Genomic DNA, 20,783 nt, shown 5'->3' on the forward strand with positions numbered 1-20,783 from the left:
ACCCTGATTTTCTGTGAAACACTGATGAGATAAAGCAGACTTCAGGCTCCAGAAGCAAGGATCCCCAACTTCCTCTTTGTCTTCCCTGTTTCTACATACAGCTTTGCAGACAATGGATGATCAAGTGATGCTTGCTGAATACACAGAGGAAGGGTATACCTGCTGCCTTTTCTCTCTTCTAAATGCCTAAGAAAAACTTCCACGTCGCTATGAGTATTAGGAATGAGGAAGTCTACCTTGCCAGTTGTGATGTGGCTTACACCAACACCAGAAACTACTCTCTTGAATGTAAGAAACACACCATCAAATGCGTTGAACAGAAACGAAGACCCACCATCTGAGTTCAACTTTCCCTGCAGTACATTAAGGCTGTGGAGGCCAGAGCTAAGAACACGCAAAGCTAAAGCACATTAGCAAAGAATGCTCGTGTAACACACATTGTTTAGGATACTTACATGGGCACCCTAGGATTTTAATGTCTAAATAAGCATATTTTTACTGGCATGGTTCAACCGTAAGCACCTGGAAATCTTGTTTAAGGTTGCAACTCCTGTCACATATCCCAGACACACACATTTTCCAAGCAAACACAGCTTATTTTTGTGCTTCTGGAGCTACAAATACGCTTAGAATCTAAAATAACAGGTTACCAATACTGTGAAATCCTCCCAGACTCTGTGCAGAGTGGTCACCTAAAACCATATCTTTCCCTACAAAAAATATAACTGCGGGCCACCTTCTGTTGCCAGCTGTAGAAACTCAGTTTACAGAAACCTCCATCGCTCTTCTGCCGAGAAACACTGACACGACGGAAGACACGGTCCTTTACACACGTGGGAAGAAAATGAGGTACGGACAAAGGTGACCCCCTCCATTTATTAAAAACCAAATACCCAGTTCAGCAAACACTTAGTGAGTGACCAGGAAGGAGAGAAAAACCATCTCATGATGCTCAAATGAAGGAAGACTGGAGAATTAAAGAACTTTATATGTCACTAATTACCCAGTCAGCGTGGTTCAGTAACAATGACGGCAGAAACTAAATAGGACTTCTTGGTTTTCCAAATCAGATTTTTGGCTGGATTTCAGGAGAAGGTCTAAGTTTCAGTAAATCATTTCCACCACGCTAGAACACTTGCTGACTAAAATATATGCTAGGAGGTATTTTTATACATGGGTTGAGTAAACAGACATGCCCTCCGAGCCAAAGAGAAGTTTGCATCGTACAAATTCTCCTCCTCCTTCATTGGTATCACGAATTGTTATATTAACCTCACTCCCTTCTGGATCACTGCTTTGAGGACCCAGTGTATGTGGCGGGTGAGGGCAGATATCCTCATACACCTAAAGTTTACTTAGCTAAGATTTCAATTGAGGTTGATTCCTCCTTTTAACACTATTTAAAGTGGAAACCATTTCTCTCTGGCTTACTTGGAAAACCAGATCAACTGTCAATATTAGAAGGTACTCATGAAATAAGAGAAACACAAACAATACAATAATCAGATGTCATTTCACTCCTACTAGGCACTGTGTCTGCTGCAGGCCAGGAGCCCCAGCCCTCCTCACTTCGTGCTGAAAAGGGAGCTTGGCAAGCATGAGACACACATCAGCACTGACTCAAGATTTTCTGTTTGAGGAATTCAGAGAAAAAAATAAGCTTCCTATTATGTGACCGATTTAAAGCCATGGATCTGCGCCACCTAAAATTAGAACCCTCAAACTTCGTGACAAAGTTTGGGATAGTTATTGAAGCCAAGGGATGGGTAGACACATCTGGAGGAGAGGAGATTCAAAAGTTGAGCATGTACAGAGGATGAATTCAGTCCCATTTGGAGGAGCAACCTGAGAGGAGAGAGCAGAGGTAGGACAGGTCCAGCCCTGGATTAGGAGTTGAACGCCTGGGCTGCAACCTCCTCATGGTCACTAAGAGGCCTTGAGTGAGTCACAACCATGTGGGACTAAGCTCTTTCTTTCCCTGAATGAGGGGTTGGGCAGTTTACTTGTAAGGTCCTCTCTAGTCACAAATTTCTGGGATTCCAAGTGTGTCATAACACCAGGAAGTGATGAATTGGGTAGCTAGAGAGTGAGACTTGGGGAGTTTCTGAGGGCAAAGAAATTGGCGAAAGAAGAGGTAGTATTTGCAGACTAAGGAAAGAGAGACCATCCACCTGCATGGGCAAGAATAGCAACTTTTGGAAACCAGCCTGGAGCTTAAAGGACACCATCATGAGGGCCTTTATATTTATCTGAGAACTGAGTCATTGCAGCACCTCAGTGAGGGCCTCAGGCAGGTATCTGTGCTGGACTGAAGTTGGAATGTTTCAATACTATCCCAAGTGATTGTGGCTAGAAGTCTTAAGATCTAGTTTTCGGCCAGGCGCGGTGGCTCAGGCCTGTAATCCCAGCACTTCGGGAGGCCAAGGTGAGTGGATCACCTGAGGGTTGGGAGTTCGAGACCAGCCTGACCAACATGGAGAAACCCCGTCTCTACTGAAAATACAAAATTAGCCAGGTGTGGTGGTGCATTCCTGTAATCCTAGCTACTCGGGAGGCTGAGGCAGGAGAATCGCCTGAACCCAGGAGGCAGAGGTTGCAGTGATCTGAGATTGTGCCATTGTACTCCAACTTGGGCAACAAGAGTGAAACTCCATCTCAAAAAGCAAGCAAACAAACAAAAAAACACCACCTGGTTTTCTGCTGCCAACTCTGGAACTGCTGACACCATAATTTTACTCTTTCATTTTCTGGGAACTTCCTTTTCTCAGCAAATCCAGGAAAATTCTATGAGGTCACTTTGGCCAGGAAGCCTTCTCTGACTGATCTAAGCCTACATGGATGCTTCCTCTCCTAGGCAACCATGGTATTTTGCTTTTCCTTCCATGTTATACCTATTCAAGGGTGATACTTAAAGTCTTAAACAATAGTACTGTCTGCTTTAGAGGTTACATAGGTAACATGGGGGAATGCCAACCTGTGGCTGGTGGCCACAGCCTCAGGGAGCCCAATAGGCATTGTGCATTTCTCCATTAAGGTGTCACAGTGCCACCAAGTGTGCCATCTTCCTTGCTGATACCCATGCCTGCCTGACAGGGGAGTAGGATAGGTATAAAGGCTGGTTCCTAGGAACCTGAGCTGACAACTTGGTGGACCCAAGGTGGCCTCCAGGCAGTGCCAAATATGACCTCCCTGAAACTAAGTCAGTACAGCTGGATGGAGGGAGGGAAGACCCAAGGCAATGGTCAGGCAGAAACTGGCAGGAAAGTGTTTCAATTTTTCAACACCTAACAAATTTTGTTGGGACACACCAGCTGAATAGCTCGGGGCTGGGACAGAACCTGACACACAGAAGATATTCAATTAATAATTGTTGACTAACAATTGTTAGTCAATTGTAATTGTAACTATAATCGTAATTGTAATTGTTGATGAAGTCCTAGCTATAACCAGAGCCAGAGTAACCATCTTGGATTATACCTTAGTTTCTTAAATATATTCCTTGAGGATGATATCGTCTGTATTTAAGAAATTAAACAGTAAGATTTCTCAGCTGTTAGTAGCAGACCCACTGATTTGAGTTGGAATCAGGTCAGTCAGGGCCTCCGTTGGCTAACTGTGACTTGTGCACGTTGACTATGACTTTCGTTATACATCATAGCTTCTGCTGGCTAATCATGAATTCTGTCGGTCAAACATGAGTTTTGTTGCCTAATAATGAATTCTGTTGCTTAATCCTAACTTTTGTTGGTTAATTATGACTTTTCTTTGTTAACCATGGTTTGATTAGTCATGACTTCTGTTGTTTATGATAGTTAAAGCCGTTAACACAATGAACACCAATTACCGAGATCGGAAAGACAGATCTGTGTTACAAACTGAGTCAAGCATTTTCTAACCGTGGATTTTTCAACCTTCCTACATCATGCTCTTCGACTGCTGTTATCAAAGAACTGAGGTACAACCAAAAAGGATAAAGAAAAACTCACATGGTGGAGAAGGCTATACATGCATTAGAGTCATTTGGTTCATGTATTAGCAGTAATTACGGAACGCCCATATCTGACTCAGATTACTTCTGTCTCCCTGAGGGTATGAAATACCACCGTTCCCAGTCATCCCTATTATCTACAGTGAAGAAAGAAGCAAAAATCAAAAGGAGGGATAACTGTCTTTTTTATACCTAAATATCCTATACCCAAATACATAAAATTTATAATTTTCTCGATGGACTCATCTTAAATCACAAATCGAGAAAGGACATGGAGAAAAGTGCCTCATCTCCCTGCACTCCTGCATATTTTGATATGGAATTGGGTTAGGCCATCTTCCCTCCTCCGATACCCTCAAATTGTTGCTCTAGATTTTTTTTTCTCCACACATGAACCCTGCTTCACCTTCTAATTTTCAGATATTATCACACAAAATAATCTCCACTATCTTCCACAGGGGATGATTTCTGTTGGTTTAGATACTGGTCTAGTGAAGTGTCTAGTTCAGGCACATGTGGATTTGAACTGTGACTCGGCCACTTACTATCTGTATGACCTTGAGTGAGTTCTATTAAGACCTCCATTTCCCCATCTGTAAAAAAACAAACAAAAAAAAAAGAATGACAAAGTACCTCATGAGAGAACTGTGTGTATCTAAAGAGGGAATGCATGCAAAGTGTTAGGACAATCTGGCCACAAAGCAGGCATCCAATGAATAGCAGCTACTGTTACTGACAAACCTTCTTTCCTCAAAGCTTTTTTCTGAACAATTTCCCATATACATTCTATGTTTAAAATAAAGATCCCCAAATAGTATAGGACAGTGTCCAACCTCTAAACAATATAGGCTCTTGGGGATGGACAACTTCATGATACCAAAGGCCATCTCTATATTTAATTGTTCACTTTTTGATTCATTCACTCAATGCCAATTAGAGTAGATGTGGTAAGCTTTCTTGGAGCGTACATAAGTGGTTCCTGTCCTTTCTCAGTATAGAAGAAACAATAAGTCAAGTGAACACTATGTAAGATGCCACCAAGCAGTGTGATAAGAACTTTTATGGAAGCAGAAAGTGAAAAAGTGTCCACTGTAGTGCCTGATCCACATATTGTAGACACACAAAATATTTATTGAGCAAATAAAGGCCTTAGGAATTCAAAGGAGTTAGAAGGAAGGAAAACTGGCACTTGATCTCAGCTCTAGTGAAAAAGTAGAATTGGAAAGGCAGGCTTTCCCCCAAGAATATTATGGGTAAGCAACAGAGGTCAGGAGTAAGAAAGTGCAGGGAACAGCCAGTGGTCCACGTTGGCAGAGATGTAAATGATGGGGGGGAAGGTGTAAGATACAGCTAGAAGATGGGGCTAATGTTTAAACAGGGGAAGATCTTAAAGGCCGTGCCAAGTGTTTACTAGAGAGACACTGTACTTGTCTGTGCAGTAGAGGGCTGAATTATATTCTGCCAGGATTGTCCGGGAAGCTGTGATTCATTGACTTCGTCACGTATCTATCTGAAGTAGATATTGAGCTCTGGGAATCAATACAAATACCTAATAGCCTGAGTCTGCCGTTGGGTCTAGGCAGGAATGTAGTCCAAGAATCCTTGCTTTCTGAAATAACAGTGCAATCTGCTGACTCATATTTAATCATACATTTGCTTGTGAGAATTCATACTGTGGTGTTTTGAATGGAAGTTACTTTTTAGCCTTAGAGCCATTGACATCAGGTTTAACATGTGTGGAATGTGTCAGGATTGTTTGAAGAAAGGAACTAAGTAAAAGATTAAACAAAAATTTTTAAGGCAATTTGGCACTCTATTTAGTTGTAAAAAGCATTGGATCAGGGGAATCCATCCAAAAAGTGGTGTGGAAAGTACATCTATGTGAGCTGGGCTATTGCAGAGTTCATTTCTATCCCATGCAAAGTTCAAAAGGATCATTTCTCCTTCTGGAGCAAAAGAAGGAAAAGCATTACTTAGTCATATTTTCCTCAGTCATTAAAAGATTCTAACCTCATCTGAATAAAAAAGTAACCAAATGACCAGCCCAGGTAGTCATTCGGCCATGCAGCAGGCTGGAACTCTGTGCGGTGTGACCCCAGGCCAGTAGAAAGCTTCCAGTAATGCTCATTTCCAGCCAGTAGTAAATGCTGCCAGTAGGAGGTGAGTGTGGAATAATCCCATCACAGCTACTCTGGGAAACATGGTTTTTAAACCAGGAAACACGTTGCCTTAAACAAACAAAAAACACCCTCCGGAGTGAGTGGAAGTCCGTGCGTGACAACGTCTGAGAAGTTATTAATAGCAAAATTTGGGGCGAGAAAGAGAAAAGTGAAGACCTTTTCACCCCACTGAAAGACAATGGGTGAGAGGGAGGGAGAAAGTAGAAAAACAGCCTATTATTTTGATGACAGCGAGCTTCCTTCTATGCAGGGAGGGTGGACATAAATGTAATGAAAAGAACAGTGAACAAGTCAAGTTAGAGGGGGCCAAACTCCGGGACACAAAAAAGAAAAAGACCAAATCCATACTCCAAACGAGAAAGCTGAGTTGTCTCAAGGGCAAAAGCTCAGAGTTGTTTATTTTTGTTTAAAAAAAAAAAAAAAGGTAATAAATCCCCACCAGGACATGGTTCCAGTGCTGGGGATTTAGTAAAGGTGTAGCCGTGGCTTCTATAAGGTCTGTTAGTCTATAAGCACCTCTTGCCTGCTAACTTGGAGGGTATCTTCTGGCCTTTCACTGAGAACTTGACCATGTATTTTAGGCCTAAAGGTCTCCTTTCAATTCCCTTGGTCTAGAAGCTTCCTCAGCATACTTACTCTTACCATTAGAAAAGAAAGCCTGAATTTTGAAAATATGCATAGAAAAATGTCCTAAAAAAGGCAGAGATTACAGATTTATCAAAACATCATCACTGTGAAAGCAAATCTTTCGAGAAGAATATGATTATAATATTTTCCTGGATTTTGTCAAGTGAACCCCTGAGAGCTGAACCTCTGTTAGACCCAGAGACAACAGCTGTCAATCCTTTTAATCCCCAATTAATTAAAACTCCCTGAGAATACCAATGAAAAGGTGGCCCATGTTCTTAACTGAGAACCTGAACTCACATCATCAGACATCAAGGTCTAAACTTCCAAAGTCTGTGATGTCCCAGGAAGGGCATGAAGCCAATGTATTCAGTTCACAATGTTCTTTATTTTAGAGGAACATGAGCCAGGGAAGAAATGTTACTAGGTAACGTAAACTGGAAACCAGTAGTAAGGAGAGATTACTCAGTTGGATAAAATGTCCTTTAATTTAGGTGAAAATATATCTTTTTCTATTTCCAAAACATGACCTTGGATAACATATTGTTTTAAATGACCAGGTATCATATAGGTCTGATGATCATAACCCCACTTTAATTGGTAGGCAGCAAGTCCACCAGGTTTTGTGACCAACTATCTCAAAACAAAATTTTCAGGGAGCAAGTTTCGTAAGGCAAGTAAACACTGCTAAACTGTCTTCGAAAAGTGAAGAACTGTGTTCTGGGCAGGGCATGTGACTATGCAGTCCCTCAGGGCCTTGCACCTAAGGGCCCGGAGCTTGGTTTACTGCTCTGCTGTCACTGTCCTAAAATTCAAAATAATTTTATTTTTTTATTTTATTTTTGAGACAGAATCTCACTTTGTTGCCCAGGCTGGAGTACAGTGGTACAATCTTGGCTCACTGCAACCTCCGCTTCTTGGGTTCAAGCAATGCTTGTGCCTCAGCCTTCCAAGTAGCTAGGATCACAGGCACCTGCCACCATGTCTGGCTAATTTTGTAATTTTAGAAGAGACAGGGTTTCACCATGTTGGCCAGGCTGGACTTGCACTCCTGGCCCTGAGTGATTTGCCTGCCTTGGTCTCCCACAGTGTTGGGATTACAGGTATGAGGCACTGCGCTCAGCCCTAAATAATTTTTGGATAAGAGATAAGCATTTTCATTTTGCATAAAGTCCTGCAAATTATGTAGTCAATCCAGGCTACAGAATACCATCTACAGCAAAAGTGTTCCACCTCTTTTTCCTTTATGAGGACATGGCAGTCTTGGATAGTCTCTCTTCTCTTCTGGTTGACCTAACGTCTACTTTAAAGACTGTAGATCAGACAGAATTAAGTAGTTCACTGCAAGCACACTCATTCTCCCACAGGATTCCCGTGGGACGCGTCTGAGAAAATCCACAACCTGAGTAAGAGCTAGAAAGAAAAACCTTTCAGGAGGGCTTTTATGTTTTACTACTGGGCTTTATTTCTCTAGTGGAAAAGGGACTTGGGGGTGGGGGTGCAGGGGGAGTGGGAGAAGCCAAGAGATCACAAAGATCTTCTTTGAAACTGGATAAATTTCCTTCGAAATAGCACACATATCTAGGCACGGTTTCAAGAGGATATCTAAAAGCTCATCATAAATCCCCTAGGTGTCTCTGACCACTACTTGGGAGCCACCAAAATAAAGGTGACTTAGAAAGAAGGGAAAGAGTATGAGGTTGAGTAGTTATCCAAAGGAATTTCTGTGCAGTAGGCTAAATATCATAAATATGATATCTTGGGAACTACTTTATCTCTTCTCAAGAGTTTGAATTAAGATGTGGCAGGTATGATGAGGGAAACAAAGCCTCTAAAATGGAAGATTTCGCTCTTCTCCACATGCTTTCTTTAAATCTGGTCTTGAGAATTTGAACCAACTAAAGACATCTGTTTTCTAAATTACTTGGGTCAGTTATTTTGTGCCCTTCCTTGGTGAAATCCACAGTTACCAATCTATTATCAGGATTACTCTAAGTATAACAGGGCAAGAAGCCAATGAATTTTAAGTTTTTACATTTTCAATTATTTTATTGAAAAAAAATGCAACAAAATAGTTGCTCAGCTACAGCCCAGGAGTTTGTGGACCCCAGCTGCTTTGCACATTAATTACTAAATCTCATCTGGACCCAGATTAAATTTTCTCATCTGTACTGAAAAGGGGGGAAAAACAGTAAGCAGAAGGAGAGAGAACCAAAACATGCTCAAATATATTGAAACTCTTTATCAAAGAGCATGAATTTTAAAATCTCTTTTGGAAGTTTGGTATGCAACATTTTGCCATTAAGAAAACCAGGACATGGCTCTATCATAACATGCTGGTTGACGGCAAGGCACATCACCATGGCAATGCTGCATATTGCCTAATTCAAAGGTCTCTCACAGACCCAAATAATTATGATGTACTTGTATTGCTTTATGATGTTAAGGACCTAAGTTAGTACAGAAAAATAAATGCTTGTCTATAACTTGGTGCCTTTTCCCCAAGTCTATTTAATTTTCAGGGCCATGTTGGGATCTTCTCATTGGAATTTTTCTCACTTATACATGGTTCCATCCTGACCCTGGAATAAAAAGGAAAAAATCATAGAGTATATGAGAATGGGAGAAGGAAAGCTAGTCAGGTATTTACATTGAAGTCAAGTCTGACAACTGAAAAATAACAGAGATTTATTGGATGTAGCCTTCTGCTTCTCTTCACCACAGACACTGCCCTGACAGTGCAAAAATCTCACGAAGTTTATTGAGAAAATATTACTTAAGTTCCAGCTCTCAAAATGGATTCTGTCCTTGTATGGAAAATCTGTGGTGAGTCCAGGCTGAGGCCCGATAATGCTGAGTATCGACCTCTACACACTGAGATCAGAGATGAAATGGTTTAAAACCCACCTGCCCCTCAAAGTTGCTCATGCCTTTGTCCAGTCATGCTTACCCAGGCGCCCCAAACCTAGAGTGTTCTCTCTCTGCTCGGTGCCTTTCCGCAGGCCCTATGACTTGAAAGTCCTTTCCTCGCTTTGTCCTTTGGCTCAGGACTGTTCATGCTCCAAGATACAGCCCCCAAGAGGGGTCAGGCTCCCACCAAGCCCCCACGACCAGCATATGCTTTTGGACCACTCACTCTACAACAGTGCAACAATCGATCTTTGTGTCTCTTTCTCCTTCAAAACAGGAGTCCTTTGCAGGCAGGGATGTAACAATCTTTTTTGTGATGGAGTAGGGCAACTTTTATAATTAAAAAATAATATTATATGGATATTCCATGTAGAAGGAGAGGGAAGAAAAGAAAGATCAGCAAAGAAACCCAAATTTAAACGAAAATACTTTATATGCAAGGAAAGGAAAAAGGAAGTGATATTTTCATTGGTAAAACTCTAATATAATAAATTCAGGCAGCAACGTTAACTTAATGATTTATCCCAAATTCCCCTCTTTCTTATTCCAAATTAGCAAAAAAATAGGCTCAAATTTCACCCACAGGCTCCTCTTTCTTGATCCTTAAAATTAAAGTAGCTATACTATGTCAGCACAGTGCCAAGATTTGAAATTAAATAGGTCCCCAATGCAAAAGAAAAAGTTCTTTTAAACAACATGAACTTGTCTGCAATTAGCACATTATAGCTTCCACCTAAGCACCATGCTATATGAAAATACACTCCTGGAGCTGCTGCTGTTTCAGAGACCTCAAGTTTTGCCCTTTCTGAAGTTGTTTTGTAGGAGAACATTTAGCAGAACACACACAATTAATTTTTTAAGTGTTACCTCTCTGCTTTTCCATTTCATATCTGACTTTAGTTTATAAAAAGAGGAACAGCCTTTTGACTACACTGGAGAGAAGGGGAAAAACAGTCTCCATAATAAAAGAGGTACCTGCCAATTAGTTAGATTGTTCTCCAGTTTTCAATTAAAGGCAGCCAAATGGATGTAGGGAGACCTGTTTTATTTTCCCTGACAGAGCCCTTATTTTTAAACTCTTAGCTTCATTTTCCAAAATTGCTGGCTTTAGACAGAAGAAACATATATCTTGAGTGAAAAGCTGTACTGTTCTTCTATTTCCTGTATCAAAATTACATTTTTCTCCTCAGTGGCTACTTCCCATCTGGCTCCACAAAGCTTTCTGCTGCCCAGGATGGGCTTGTTAACGGATGGTGGTCCCTGATGTTATAACCCACTCCAAAAGATGGGGTGTCAGATCCTGCCCCTGGGCCAGGAAGCCTCATCTAGGAGCTTTGGGGCTGTTTCGACCTAATTTTGCTTTCCTCAGGTGATCATTCCATGGAATGTCATTTGCCCTTCTCGTTTTCTCCAGAAGGACAAAAGAGATCGCTTAGGAGGGAGTGTTTATTTTGAACTCATCCAAAAGCACTTCAGTCTCTCCCGAGCGTCTGCCTGTGGATGAAATTTGGGAATCATTTTCCTTAGATGAAACAGGACTGAACATTTCCTTAGACATGGCTGGCCTTCTTCCTTGGAACACACACATATTCAAGATTGATATTTTTATTCAGAGTTTTCTCAAATGAATAATTACGAGATGTTCACAGGCAGGTGTAGGAAAAAGAGTGGGGCGGGGGTGGGGGCATAAATCATGATTAAACTACATTTAACCACCAAAGATCTGAACCACCTTTTGCTAACAGCTTAGCAGTTTTGTTTCTGTAGGATAGCAGTCCCTAGACTTTGGGGATTTGTGGGGCCAATTCCCCATACTGTCAATAATAGTTACAGCAGCTGAATAAATCCCTCCAGATTGGACCAACCACTCCCTCCAGGCTGGAAAATAAGCCTGAATCACATTATACTGGTAACTTGAGATTTAACATATCTATAGAGGGAAGACATAAAGCTTCATATATTAATTCCTATTTGTTTTCAACATCACCTGAAGTTTACTTGGTTCAGACCAAAGATGGCTACAAGAGACACATTGGAACAGAGCAAGACGCCTTAGTGAGCATTAGAATAGATCCTGTGAAAGCACCAGGCAGTGACACAAATGTAATGCTTTCATCCTGCCAAGAAAACAGAAAGGGCTTTTAGGAACCCCTCAGAAGGAGATTCTGAATTAATCTGTAATTTCAGGTTTCCAAATGGCTTTTATGAGCTTGCTTACCCAAAGTATTTCAGAACATCATCTCTTTTAATTTTTAATTTTTATCCGCGCAAAGCTCCAAAAATACACCGATCTGAATCATTGCCTCTCATCTTGTTATCTTAATGGGGGAAGGATAGAGTGTCATGCTGGCCATTCCGCATTAGGTGTCCTCATTTACAGATTGAAAAAAAAAAAAAAAAGTGCCGGACATAAATTATTGAAAATCTATTGTATCAGTGTGTGTTCTGTAAGCATTCACTACCGGCAAAGCAGACAGATTATTTTTCACTTTTAATTGTGTTGATACCTTATCTGCTTTGTTGAAAGCGGAGAGTGGTAGGTGAAACCACATCACACGCTGAGGAACAGAGAAGCGATGGGGTCTATTATTTAAAGCCGAAGTAACCCATTTAGTGGACACAACGTTAACACACTTCCACAGAAGGGAAAACCTGGAGTTGCTATTTACATCTGTAATGTGTGTCTGTTACTGTGTCAAACACGACTGAGGGTAGCACAGGGCCGGGTTCCTTAAGGAAGCTGTTAGCTGACTGCATCAGGGACACCAGACACTTCACATCACCATCCCAGCACAAAGGGAGAGAATGTGTGTAACTGAGCAGGGGAACTCGTTCAGCATCCCTCCTCTCTCTCCTCTCCAAGTCTCAGGTGTGTTGTAAAGCAATGGAAATCAGAGGTCATCATAGGTATACCTGACCTAATCCAAACCTTGTCCTAATCTAAGAAAAATATTTACAGTAAGAAAAATATACTTAGATAATAAAATTAATAATCTGTGATTGGAAACTGATCGAAATAAAATTATACATAGGGATACAAGGATTATTTGAATTCAAAATTAGCCCTTCTCCCATTGTCCCTGAAGACCATCATCAGGAAATGCACATATGTGCTGGATATATCAGAATGCAGCCAAAAAGTACCTCACCATTATCCAAATTTAAAAGACCCTTCCAAACTCAGCAACTTAGGAATTCATTTGGGTGAAGTGGCAGATGACGGCAGGGTATATACAGATAATGACTACAGAATTGTTCTGATGTAGTTTATTAAGTTGAAGACCTGTCATAACTCTAGCTTTTTGTATCCTCGGCACCAAATCCAGCACCTTGCCTGGCATTCAGTATTTGCTCACATGGATGGGTGGAAGTTTGCATGGGAGAGTGACTTCGTTTGCCAAATATCCTCTGCCAGGCCTGTAGGATGGCTGAAGTGACTTCTACTTCTACCTAAGTAGAAGTCCAAAGGGCTCTGGGCTAGTCTACTGTCTTCCTTTAATTGGCTTTAGACTCTGGGCGAACTGTTGAGTCATTTCTGTAGTTCCATTTCACAAGTCTGAAATGATCTCTACATGCCTTCTAGCACTGATACTTGAGATTTCCATGTGTCTTTTTAAAGGAACACACATTCATCATGTCTCCAATATAAGCCTTCGTTCTATACCTTTTGTGAGACGTGGCTGGTTTGGTAAGATGCAACGAGCTGAAGAAAGCCCAGTCTCCCAAATATGAACCCTTTTTGCCTTGACTCAAAATTCAGTAAAAAGACAACTCCCAGCAAAATACTCAAGTCAATACCCAGACACAAAATGGAACTGCATCATATCTGATATTTGTGAGTTTCATTTCCACACTGTCAAATATAATTCGTGGCAACCCACTTCAGTGAAAGCCCAATGTAAGCCACTGCACTGTTCTTACCCTCCAAACTCCACAACCCCAACCAGTGTGAGCTTCAAATTGAACTCCTGACCTTTCCAGCAATTATCCCCGGAATCTAGACAGCCCCATCATCACCTCAAGCCAACGTGTGAGAGGAGCAGCAGCCAGGAATGCTCTGCCTCTGTTCCCGAAGGGAACCAGAGAGAGAGAGAGAGGATCCTGCTTTCCTTTCCATCTGCTTTCTCCAATAAAAGGGAAAAAATAAATGGAAATGAAAAGTATACAATTAAAAAAAATTACATTTAACTTCCTTTTGCTAATGTCTGTAAGATGATTTTTGGCCTGGCAGGAGACTCCAGATGGGCCGTGTAATGAATATAATTTAATACAAAGAACCGGAGTTCACAGAAACACATTTTTCCAAGTCTGAAGGTAGTGGGTTGTCTCACACTGTTTAATGCAAAACACCAGGACAAGTCATTGCATTTATTTGCTGTTGCACATTGGCCTTTAAACCTAATATGAATGGGGCTAGACCTGAAGCCATGAAACCAGAAGCTGTCACTCTCTGAGATGAGGCTGGCACCAGTGCACACTCACCCAAAAGGCCAGAGACCACTAACCACTCAATGTGTTTTTCCTCTGGGGTCTGAGGATTTATATCACCAATTAAGGCCATAATGAGTGCCCCAAGTTGACCTCCTAGGAGCAAGAATTAATTAAGCACAGTATTTCTTAGTAAAGAATGACATTTTTCCAAACGAGTTATATAAGGTAGCCACATTTTCTGAGAGTACTGTGCTTCTATGTAAATTCCTAATTGTTAACACAAACAGAATATTCCAGGAACACAGCTTAGTTTATGTTTTTAATTTGACAGTAAAAGAAAATAATTTTTACTTTTATCCTTATTTTGGAGGCAAAGAGAATGTTTTGAGTGTATCGCCTGTGTGTGAAACACAAAATTCTTTACATTAGTAATATAATATCACTTCTTTCAATTATTAATATGACTATAAATGAAGGAAGCTAAGACTCATATTTATAACCTTCCCAGCTTTCAAAAATGAAAAGTCATGTTTTAAACCCAGTTGTTCTCCAAAATTCTTATGTTTCCATAAATATTGCAATTGAGGTTAAAAAACATAGGTTAAAGCTTCCATTTTTTAAACTACACCTTAGATAGCCTCATCCAGGGGGTGACAGATTTCTACAAAGGGCCAAATAGAAACTCTTTAAGCTGTGGGCCAGACTTAACTGCAAATACTCAACTCTACCATCACAGAATGAAAGCAATCATAGACAATACAGAAATGAATGGATTGGCTGTGTACCAAGAAAACTTTATTTATAAACACTGAAATTGAATTTCATATAATTTTCATATGTTATAAAATTAAAAATTTTTTTCAAGCACTTACAACGTAAAACAATATTCTTAGCTCTTGGCCGTACAAAAACAGGCAGCAGACCAGGTTTAGCCTATGGGCCATGATTTGACAACCCCTGGCTAAAACACATGTATATTTTGTAGTAATCAGTGAGGTTGGAGAAAACACGATCTCCTTCTCACTCTCTCGCAGATGCACACATGTACACATACACCCTAATTATCAACATCATGGTCTCAGAAACTGTTGACATAGTACCGAAAAAAATGTGGCTTCAAGCATGTCTCTTTTGCTATGAACCAAGACACGAAGAAAACCTCAGCCTTGAAGAAACGTTACGAGGGTGGTAGGAAAAAGAAATCTCTTTCCTTCTCGCCCCTTCTCATAAAGAAAATTCCTACTCTAAATTAGAAATCATGTCTTTCCCTCCTTTAAGGAGTTAACATAGCCAGCACGGATCTGGAAATCCCTATAGCCTACTTGCCAATTAATGTATTTAACTCTAAAGAGCAGGAGTTTTTTAATTTAGCTCATCCATCACTAATGGAACATTTTGGTAGAAAATATTAGGATTTCCAAATAACTTTATAGCTCTGTAAATTGCCAACATACCATCTGCAATTGAATTAACATTTATAACCGAACCCAAATAATAAATAAAGCAAATTACGCTGCAAATATTCGTGAGTGCCCAAGATGCACTTGAGAACGATAATTAGCATTTTATAATCACGCTTCATTTTCTTTATCCAACTCCCTGTCACATTAATGATAAAATATTTTAAACTGTGCTCTATCAGCAAATGGCAGTACAATCTCTAGATTAGCCATTAACTAACATGGAGAATGAACACAGTTTGTGCTGCTGACATTATGCATCCAGAAGTTTTACTCGTAATCACATCCTCCAGTCTCCCTTGCTCTTATCTCTGCGTTTTGTTTTGTTTTGTTTTCCTATGCTACCAAAACAAGGCTGAGAAAGCCAGTGCTTCATTTGCACCATCTGAACCTGAAGCTCTCTGGGAACTAAAGCCACACACTCTCTTTTTTGAGTTAAAAAAAAAAAAAAAAGAAAGAAAGAAAAGAAATATGATTTTTAAATTTATGACTTACTGATCTAGAAAACCAGGGTCTAGAGGTCAAGAAGCTTAAGTCACTCAAATGGAATAATTCTTGTCCTCAAATAATTCCAAAGTTCTCTCTTACTATCATCTGACATCCTCTACCATAGTATGTGCGATTCTTTTTCTAGGTTCAAATAAATGTTAATTCAACTAAATAAACTAGTAAAGACTATATATGCACACATATTTTTTCAACTAAAATTTCTACCAATTAGCAAAATTTCCCCAAGTTTTCCCATTATCTTCCTTGAAAATCAATTCCCTTAAAACAATTGTGTCCTGATGCTTTCTTGAATCATTTCTGCCTCTCGTTCCATGTGTGTTTGCACTTGACATTTCGGGGTTCTCTGCCGGTGTTGCTCGGCTGTAAATTCTCACATCTCTTTGATCCAGCGCTGTTCTGTCCACTACAGTAGCCACTAGCCATATGTAGCTATTGAGCACTTGAAATGTGGCTCATTCAAACTGAGATGTGTTAGAAGTGTGAAAGTTAACATCGAATTTTGAAGACTATGAAATTACTATGTAAAAATATCTCAATAGTTTTATATTAACTGTTGAAATAATTTTTTGATATTGCAGTAGATAATGTTTATTAGTAAAATTAACTTCATTTGTTTCTTTTTAAAAATGTGTCTGCTAGAGGGCTGGGCAGGTGGCTCACGCCTGTAATCCCAGCACTTTGGGAGGCTGAGGCGGGCAGATCATGAGGTCAAGAGATTGAGACCATCCTGGCTAACACGGTGAAACCCCGTCTCTACTAAAAATACAAAAAAATAGCCGGGTGTGGTGGCACGCGCCTGTAGTTAGCTGGGAGGCTAAGGCAGGACAATCGCCTGAACCAGGGAGGCGGAGGTTGCAGTGAGCCGAGATCACGCCACTGCACTCCAGCCTGGGAGACAGAGTGAGACTCCATTTCAAAAAAAAAAAAAGAGGCTGCTAGAAAATTTAAAGTTAGATGTGTAACTCACATTTGTGGTTAGCATATTTCTGTTGAAGAGTGCTGGTTTACTGGGTTCTAAATGCAGTGATGCCTGAAACTTTTTGTTGAGTACATGCTCTGCTATTGACCAACGTGATTATTATTGAAAGGCCAAATCAAGTAAAGCTTTTGATCAAATAAATCCTACATGAGTGTCAACAGGCAACTCCAGAAATTTCAAAGAGCAGTAATCTTTGTCTCAGCCTGCATGCAATCATATTTTTATTGAGACAAAGGTTTGATAAGCCAGACATACCACTTAAATATGGAAGGAAAATGGAAATGACTGTTTCCATTATAAGCTGCTATGTGCTAAGCCTCCCTACATGTCCAGCCAGGTTCTGCAGGGAAAAAAAAGGGACTGAAAGCAGAGGCTTCTTATTGTAGAGATAGTCTACTGGTTGTGGGCTTGGGTCCTGCTGCCAGATACCCTAGGTTCAAGTTCGGCCTCTGCCTGTTATTAACTGTGTGATCTCAGACAAGTTACATAACCTCTCTGTGCCATACCTTGTCTTTTAAATGGGGATAGTACTATTTCCTATCTTGTGGGATTGTTATGAATATTAAATTTGTTAAGAGCCTAAAACAGTACCTGGTAGAGCATAAGCAGTCAAAAAATATTTGCTGTTATTATGATTACTAGTCTTTACTGCCTTTAAAGACAGACAGAAGTGTTCACAAAGCAAATGGAAGTGGTAAAAGGCGCAAAGAAAGCTAAAAACAGAGAGTAGGGTAAGACCAGGAAAGAAGGGAAGTTGGAAGTAGGTGGAAAGAAGAGGAAGAATGGCTGCAACGTACCACAGGGACAATATGGTAAAGATGCACAGAAGCACTGTCCTGCTAGGACCATTCACACAAAACATGCTTGCCACCAGCTGATAGGCTGATTCAGTGACCATAACAGACAGGCTCTGCATGCTTAACCGAGGGAACAATCTGTTAATTCTAACAGTTTATGGATTTCCCTTTTAGGTTATAAAAGGAAAGCACATTTCTGGACTAGCTTCTGGCCTAGCTTTAAAAATATTCGGCCAGTGTTTTTCATAATTTTTTAGATGCATAAAAATTCAAAAAACATTATTCTTTTATTTTCATCCATTATTTCTTCCTAGCATTTAAGGCAGAGGTTGCAAACTGCTAATCTCCAAACTGAATTAAGCTAACAGACATGTTTATTTTGGCTCAGTCATGGCCAACACAGTCTTTTAAAAACTTTTAAATACATTGCCAATACTTAAAGAGTAGATTTAAATTATGTAAGAGATTGACTTAATGTTCTTTCCTATTTCTTGCCTAATCATTGTATGATCTGAGTGTTTCTTGGTAGTGAAATGTGTGGAGAACCAAAAAATACCTTGAAAAAGCCATAATCCTCAAGTAATAGAGGAATTCTCTTGAAATATTGGAAAACCTGGCAATGTGAGTTCCACATTCCTGTAGGGCAGTGACTCTCAAAATGTGGTTCCTGGGCTAGCACTCAACATTCCCTGGGAGCTTGTTAGAAATGCACATTTCTAGACCCCCTGAACCTGAAACTCTGGGAATAGGACCAACTAATCTATCCTTTGACAAGCCATCCAGGTGATTCTCATCATTCTAAAGCTTGTACTCTACTGAGGCATGAAGTAGCAAAGAATCAGAAGACAGCTACTATCTTTGCTACATTCCCCACTACCCTCTACTGTACCAAATCAGCCTGCATTATTTACTTACCTGCCCTGCCCTCCCAATAAAGCACCTGATTTCTCAAATCCAATAATAAAAATTAACTCTAATAAGAAAAAGTAAATACAACTTCTCAATGGGCTAATTTTTGAAGAAAATGATCAGGTATCCTTTTATCTAAACTCAACTAAATGGATTGGAATATACAGTGACTCTCACCTTTAGAACTATATGAAACATCACCAAAATGCATCCTTGCCATACTGTCAAGGACTAATGAATCAGATAATGTTAAAGACAGTAGTTAGTTACCTTAGCTACCATTTGAACCTAATCTGGCTCATGTCATAGGTAGGAAATCATGTTCCTAAAGGAAAAGGGAAAGAGAAGTAACTGAGAGGTTCACAGACTTGGCCCAGGTGCTACACCCTACCTGGAAAATGTTGCAGCAACAGCATCTACTTTATAGAGCTGTTATGAGGATTAAATGAGTTAAAAATATGGATCTGGAATACAGCAAATTCTAGATACATGCTCTTGGTACTAAAGAAGCACTGTGTATACACTACATTGTCTATTTCTCAAAATAATTCCAGTGCTCATATATTATTACATGAAAGATGAAACTGGATTTCAGTGGTTTGTCCAATAAAGTGATGGAGCCAAGATTTGAACCCAGGCTGATTTCCAATCCAGTGGAAATTACTGGCTTAGGCTAAGGGGCTGCATACCAGTAACAGGGAAAGCAGAATCCACACCCCTCTATAATGTTCCACCTCACCAAAATTGAGTCTGTTGTGAAATATACAAATCTCTCACTTCCAAACAAATACAACCAAGTTTTTTTTTTTTTTTTTTTTTTTAAATTCAGGGGTAATGGTCATTTTGTGGGTCATTCAAGTTCTTTTCCAGTTTCCTCGTCATTGCACTGCTGGTAATGGGAGCAAGAGGAGGGAGGAAGTCATATCAGTCTGTTTCACTTCCATGTGGTTGTTATTCAAAAACATTCAGTAGAAGAGGGGTTGAAAGATGCAGTGGAATTAACACGACCTGTTGTTTCTGTGATCAGTGATAATCCAGCTTCCTTTATGAGAGATAATAAAGCCTTGGTAGGTAGTAATGAAATGTTTGAACCAAGAATGAGATTTGAAGACTTCCAAGTCTTCAACTCTGACTAACCAAGTAACAATTCAGAGCTGTCAAAAACACTTCCATCATTCTCTAGATCTCCTTAAAATCTATGAAATTCAACACTTTCAAAAGTCATCACATGTACTTATAAGGATTCGAACAAAATTCAGCAAATTCCATTTCATTTTGTGTTTCAATTTTAAATAGGAACAAATTAATAAATAGCTTTTGGGGTTTTAATCTAATCTGAATTGTAAAAAAAGAAAAATAAAATTCATGGTCAGAGACAGGCATGGACTACAAAATACCAAGCACAACAAAGTTGAGATTTTACAAAGCAGCCATTTAACATAGAGTAAGACACCTCTCATTTCAGTATTACCATACTGAAACCAACGAACACACCATGATAGAGTCACTGAGTAGTTTTTAAGTAAATACCCCTGCATATTTTCTCATTGCCCTTCCCTTGACACACTGTACTTCACAAAAATTCATGTCCAAGTTCAAAGGCAAGAAAAGAAGACAGACAGACGGCAGTTTTTAAACAGTCCAGCCTTAGAAATATGCACAGAATTTATGCCTGTTTCAAGTGCTCTTTCCCCTTACCAGAGGGTACAATTAAAGGCCCATAGACAACTTCCAAACAGAGGCCGGCCAAAGAGAATTTTGGTCAGAGTCAATAGGAGTTCACCACCCTGACCATGCACAGGAATAACTCTCCCCAAAAGGAATAAATAACTATTTTGGCAACGAGCACCCTGAAAACACAAGGACTGGAACAGCTCACATTAGAGCCCACATTTGGTAAAAATAAAAAATTCACTCAGTGGCCTAGAATCAATATGAGAATAATGATATGATCTGATGCAACCAGGAGAAAGCAGGGGGCCTGAACTTGAG

The 20,783-nt window shown here is 40.0% G+C and overlaps 1 protein-coding gene across 6 annotated transcripts in view; it reads right to left on the reverse strand.

Annotated features, from left to right (window-relative positions):
* LOC105488933 (retinoic acid receptor beta) overlaps positions 1 to 20,783 on the reverse strand; it is a 770,293-nt gene that overhangs the window by 98,891 nt on the left and 650,619 nt on the right. The window contains exon 1 of one of the 6 annotated variants that reach the window (XM_011753453.3): positions 9,703 to 9,911. The exons of the other annotated variants lie outside the window; for them this stretch is intronic. Within the exon in view, the coding sequence (XP_011751755.1) occupies positions 9,703 to 9,723 (21 nt within the window). The 5' untranslated portion in view covers positions 9,724 to 9,911. Of the gene's footprint in view, positions 1 to 9,702; positions 9,912 to 20,783 lie in introns of those variants that run through there. 6 annotated transcript variants of the gene reach the window in all.

Source organism: Macaca nemestrina, chromosome 2 (assembly GCF_043159975.1).
Source record: "Macaca nemestrina isolate mMacNem1 chromosome 2, mMacNem.hap1, whole genome shotgun sequence".
Lineage (NCBI taxonomy): Eukaryota > Metazoa > Chordata > Mammalia > Primates > Cercopithecidae > Macaca > Macaca nemestrina.